General features: G+C 42.6%; 1 protein-coding gene across 3 annotated transcripts; it reads left to right on the top strand.

Annotated features, from left to right (window-relative positions):
- The first annotated feature begins 250 nt into the window (after positions 1–250).
- Positions 251–5,615, top strand: LOC125770093 (solute carrier family 2, facilitated glucose transporter member 3-like). Of its 3 annotated transcripts, XM_049439330.1 has the most exons (8): positions 251–781; positions 2,633–2,737; positions 2,864–2,966; positions 3,087–3,247; positions 3,928–4,570; positions 4,631–4,843; positions 4,915–5,017; positions 5,091–5,615. In XM_049439330.1, exons 2-8 carry the CDS (start codon positions 2,724–2,726, stop codon positions 5,351–5,353), a joined length of 1,500 nt encoding a protein of 499 aa, XP_049295287.1. In that variant the 5' UTR covers positions 251–781; positions 2,633–2,723; the 3' UTR covers positions 5,354–5,615. The 3 variants fall into 3 exon arrangements, with proteins under 3 accessions (XP_049295287.1, XP_049295285.1, XP_049295286.1); XM_049439328.1 differs by lacking the exon at positions 2,864–2,966 and having other exon boundaries at positions 254–781; XM_049439329.1 differs by lacking the exon at positions 251–781 and having other exon boundaries at positions 2,734–2,768.
- Positions 5,616–5,699: the final 84 nt, after the last annotated feature.

Genomic DNA, 5,699 nt, shown 5'->3' with positions numbered 1-5,699 from the left:
ACGAATAGTAAACTGCAACCCACTAACAAAAAATTAAGTTAAAACAATAAAATATAGTCAAAAATAGTGCATTTTTACTGAAAGGAAAGCAAAACTCTTGAAAATTACACATTTGCTGGACTAAAATCGTGCAATATTTTATTATTTCTTTGCTGTGATTGTTACCAACTGTCAAATCGAGTTACAAAAAAGGCCTTTTCGCCCGTCACAGCCTTTGCGGATCCGTTGTAAACACATTAGGCAGTGGTCTAGTCAAATTTTACACCGCTCTCGCTATTTCCCAGCACGAATGTCAAACGAATACCCGACGATTACACCCATTCATATCGTCGGTGGTGTTTTGCTACATCGGGCACCCGCAGAGTGATTTCGTTCAAGTGATAAAGAATTGTTGGTCCGCTAGACGGAACCCCTCTTTAAGCAGGGGTTCCACGGTTTTCTACCTCATTTGCATGTAGTCAGAGCACTAGAACAACAGCAACGGGATCACATGAGTGAATAGTAGCGTATCGCGAACAGGCGCACTCTTACGGCTCCGGTTTACAACATTTGCTAAATGTCGAAGGTTGTGCGTACAGTTTGCGGTGGTAAAAGTGTTTCTACTAGCTAGAGTTTAGTGTTCAGTAGTGTATGTTTTGTTAGGACTAGTGGAAATTAGTGCAGAATTCCGTCTACCTCAAACCACACGATGGATCCGTCCGATCACGAGGAAGCAAGCGTTCTCTACAGTCCCGGAAGGGAGCCCAAAATTGTACCGAACATAAACGCCAACGTGCGCAAGGTTTGTTCTACTCTTTTTTCTTTACCCCCTTGTTCACGCAAAACCCCATTACCGTTTATTTTTTTATCTCTCCACTCTGCTCTTAATCCCTCGGTTTCATAACGTAAGGTGGTCACGGTCGCGAGCATAGGGCGGAATGTTGTGTCCGTTCCCTTTCCTAGATCAACTAGCGCGCTGAATAAAAATAGTGAAATCGCGAAATGAGCAGAGAAAAAGAGAGCACCGCGAATCGCGTTTTGCAGCGACATTTGCGAAAAGGTTCACAAAAGCGCCAGACCTAAAGTGGGGTGGTTTATGTGTGTGTGTTTATGCGACGTCGGCGAGAAAAAAATGATGAATGCGGCAAAAACAGCTGATGGACGGCGCCAGACAATGCACAGAGAGACTGTCGCGGCAGCTGACGAAGGGTTTAAATTTATGGAACCAAACTTGCTTTGCATCGATGTGTGTTCAAGCACAATTGAGACACGAAAATTTCACATCCTTTGCCAAACACACACACACGGCTTTGTTTACGGAAATGCAAAATCGCTTCCGGATGCTCCGGCGCACATGTGTTTATCTCTGTGCCTCACAAATACAAAAAGGCGCGAAATGTAAATACGCGATCCTAGTAGCCGGTGCCGGGGTGATTCAAGTTTACGCGTTTGTTTGGATTGATGATTATGAAGCGCATGGAATGCGGTGTGCTTTTCGGTCAACATCTAGCATCTCACTCACTACGCGGGACAATGCAATCGGACAATACGGTACACACACAAACCCGACAATAAATAATCGACAAGGGATTATCACACAATTAGCACCATTATTATTACCACTGTATTACACCGATAATAGCGATCGGATTGTATTCGCCGATCCTGAACGACATTAACCTCTTTGCAACCTCGTTTAAGATTAGTCGTGTAACGGCCGAACGCTTAAGAGGTTGTCTCAAAAGGTGGCCCAAAACCATGTGGATGTGAAGAACCACTTTTGTTTGAGAAACTAGTTAGACCAAACATTAAACATTGTTAATTGGGCATAATTTGCGTTTAATTAGATGGTTTAGAAATTTGGTTTAAAAATACATACAAAAAATGACCGTCAGTGGCATCCCGTCTCAACAGGACCGTGAAGTGAGTGATAAGCAATCTTTCAGTGAAGATGCTGTTCGGCAGAAAGTGAACCATGATCCCAAGAAAGACGTTTGATTAGTTTGAGGAACGTAACCCAGTGTCCTCGATCGTTTGGATAATCGTTTTTCCCAATTATCGCACTCACATTAATTAATGTCTTTCTTTTTTTTTGTTCAATATTTAAGAACCTTTTTGCCTTAGATAACACAGCACGATCAAGGTTTTAGTCCCCTTGTTTAATAAACCTCACGATCGTCGAGAAACTTGATAAGCACGAGTAACACCAACTGATGATAAGCTTTTAAAGTATCTTCAAAACTTCATAATAGTAAAACACGCGTAATGATCACATGGAAAGAGACAGAGTAAAACAAACCCAAAAATCTTTCAACACATCTTTTCCGAATGAAGCTTAAGTGCTTAGTGAAGAGCCTCGGAGAAATCCATTCCAAAATCTGTAAAAAGAAAAAAAAAACCCTGATACCCCCTCTGTCGTATCGATTTGCTTATCACAAACAAGATAACAGACAAATGGTGCGCCTTGTGCGACACGCGTTATTGATTGTCTTATAGTACTGTCAATGAATGTCGCTTGTTTGTCAAGTCTGTTGATTACACAGCCGCGCAATTTACACCAACTTTTGGAAAGATAATCCCAAATCTGTTACCTACCCGTATCTAACACCCTTTTTGGTAATGTTTAATTTTCTCTTCTTTTCCCGCTGCTTAGGAAACCAGATGGACGTTTTGGTTGATCACGACCGGTATATCGACCACCTTTGGAGCAGCTGTACCGACGGGTTACAATATAGGCGTTATTAATGCACCGGCCAATGTGAGTAAAGCATGCCAAGCAGCAGACACAAGTAGGTGTTCTTCGATCACATAACGTTCCTAGCTTTTTGGGCGAACATAATAAAACAGTGCTAGCTCTTGTTACACATTTTACGGTATGCCGCAGCTCACCGGGATACGGGACAAACGCATGGGCACCGGCACCGGACAATGAAACACGTGCCCATTTTAATCGCAAACCACTTCTTCTTCAATTGTGCTTACCGAAAGTAAGCGCTTCATATTTATCCTTTTTAATGAGCGTAGTTTTGTAGCACAAAAAAACATGTTCTGCGAGCGAATGTAACATAATTTACTAAAAACATTTTTTTATATTTCCAACGCCTCAGTTCATCAAAAGTTGGTGCAATGACACTATTTACGAAACATACGGTACCGTGTTTACCGAGGGCAATCTGGAAACATTCTGGTCAGCTGTCGTATCGATCTTCCTGATCGGAGGCGTAATAGGATCGCTCGGCGGTGCGTGGGTTGCCGACAGACTTGGAAGGTATGTAACGACCACACCAAACTACATTAGAGTTTTTGGAGCCCAGCGCACAAAGGTGTGGCTTCTAAAGTTCACTACTGCTTGGAGGAATAAGATAAATAACAAAAAAAACTCAAACGATCGGAATGCCGCCATTACATCCCACAAAGGCACCAAGCTAGAGTAGGTACAGAACTGTAATTCTCTGGTGAAGGTTAAATATTTAGATCTCTCTTTTATTCAATAGTCATACAAGTTGGGTCGTTCAAAGGCTGTGATTTACAAACAAATAATTCTTCATTTGAGCTTTGAGTACGCAAAAACTATGCGAAGTAGCTAGAAGCAGTATGCACTTTATGGAATTCTTCCCATGATCATAAATGCTCAGAAGTACTCAGAATTTAATATTGTGAATTGGCATTAAGAGCCTTGGGAAATCTGAAGCAGAATTTCACCTCATCCATCCACTAATCAGTGAACTATTTGAAATGTACTCAGCCATGTCAAGTATGTTTAGGTATGAGCCATTTAGACTTAGGCTTTTGTCACAAAAATGTGGAGGAATTGAAAAAGTTATATGAAAACAGGAATTGATATCTCCTTAAAAAGCATTTTTTATACTCAATTAACATATGAATAAAGTATTATTTGATGCATAATTAGATTACCTTTTTTAATGTTAATTTATTCTTTCGTTTTAGGAAACGTTCCTTTCTACTATGTGGCTTTCTGCTTTTCTTCGGCGGAGTTTGCTTCCAGTTCTGTCAAACGCTCAGTTCCGTGGAGCTACTTATGATCGGTCGCTTCGTCGTCGGCCTTGCCGCAGGACTAACCACCAGCACAGTACCAATGTATCTCACCGAGCTAGCCCCACTAGGACTTCGGGGTGCTCTCGGTGTATTCTGCTCCATGGGTGTCACCGGTGGTGTGGTGGTGGGACAGATTATAAGCTTGGAAGAGATATTCGGCACCGACGATCATTGGCAGTTTGCACTCAGCTTTTACGTCATACTTGTCGTAATGTTTTTCGTACCATATCCCTGGCTACCGGAAAGCCCCAAGTATCTGTTCGTTATTCGGCGGCGCCACGACGAAGCTGTGTATGAGTTGAAGCGTGTAGCAGGCAGCAAAGTACGGGACGAGTATGTGCGCGAACAGATCGAAGCAATGCGCCGGGAGTGTACGCCGGAGAACGATGAGGAAGCGTGTGGCGATGGCAATAGTACAGCGGATAAGCCAAAGGAACGCTCCATTTGGTCGGTGCTCAAAGATCCAACGCTGTTGTTACCGTTGGTTCTTGTCTGTGCCTTACAGGGTGGTCAACAGTTGTCCGGCATCAATGCGGTACGAATGCGAAGATTTTAATTTCATCTCCACAATAATTAAAATGTTACTTTTTTGCAGGTATTTTTTTACTCCGTATCAATCTTCGAGTCCGTTGGCTTAAGCTCGACCGATGCCAAGTTTGCAAACTTGGGCGCCGGTTGTCTCAATCTGTTCGTCGCGTTCTTTAGCCCAATTCTGATGGCAAAGTTTAATCGGCGCTTCCTGTCCCTTACATCCTGTGCGATGTGTGCAATATTTTTATTCTGTCTCACGTTCATCGTGTTCTTTATTGTAAGTACATTCTAGCGTTGTTTAGAATATGCAAAAATCTTATCGAAAGTGTGTTCCTTTCCTTCATGCAGGACGACGTGGAATGGTTTTCCTACGCAAGTATCGTCGCCATTCTGTTGTACATTCTTTTCTACCAAATTGGTCTTGGACCCATCCCTTACTTTATCGGTTCTGGTTTGTATTATCCTAGCTCTGAGTGATCGACAATTAATTTCTAATTGCAATTTTTTTCCCTCTTCATTTTCAGAACTCTTTGAGGTTGGTCCACGACCAGCAGCTATGGCCATGGGCAGCTTAGCATCGTGGGGATGCAACTTCATTGTGGCAATGCTGTTCACCACGCTCCAAAGTGCCTGGGGTGCGTTCGTATTTCTACCGTTCGCGTTCACGTGCGTTGCACTGACCGTGTTGCTGAAGATATATCTACCCGAGACGCGCGGTAAACACATTTCGCAGATTGTGCCGCTCGTCGCTAAAGGCTTCAGCTCGAAACCGCTACTAGTGCCTTAAGTCGCCACCTGCACCTGCCACCGCAATAATGACAAGCAAGAAGCTACACAGAAACATGTTGTGATTCGTATAACATTGCTCAAAACGAGACGAAATAGTAGGGAAGCAGAAACCAAGTGGCTTAATCGGTAATCCTAAGCTTAGCATCGTATACATAGTACTTAGCTTAAGAAGAGCGTTATTTTTTTAAAAACTAAACTCGTTACACGATAGAATTGTGTGAGAATTTCAAAGTGAAATAATGATGAAAAGAAAATTCGAACTCACTGCCATTTTTTACTTTCCTGTTGCACTTCATTCGAACATGTTTCCCATTTACTCTCAAGGTCGTGTGCAGGTGAATAGA

This window comes from Anopheles funestus, chromosome 3RL (assembly GCF_943734845.2).
Source record: "Anopheles funestus chromosome 3RL, idAnoFuneDA-416_04, whole genome shotgun sequence".
Taxonomy (NCBI): Eukaryota; Metazoa; Arthropoda; class Insecta; order Diptera; family Culicidae; genus Anopheles; species Anopheles funestus.
Note: the sequence above shows the minus strand (reverse complement) of the source record. Positions and strands in the feature narration are given on the sequence as shown.

Excerpts from the sequence above, each read along its gene's own strand:
- LOC125770093 (XM_049439328.1), top strand. The coding sequence starts at position 689 with ATGGATCCGTCCGATCACGAGGAAGCAAGCGTTCTCTACAGTCCCGGA. Across the intron at positions 782-2,632 it reads TAAACGCCAACGTGCGCAAG|GAAACCAGATGGACGTTTTG; the intron begins GTTTGTTCTACT and ends CCCGCTGCTTAG. Across the intron at positions 2,738-3,086 it reads TTATTAATGCACCGGCCAAT|TTCATCAAAAGTTGGTGCAA; the intron begins GTGAGTAAAGCA and ends CCAACGCCTCAG.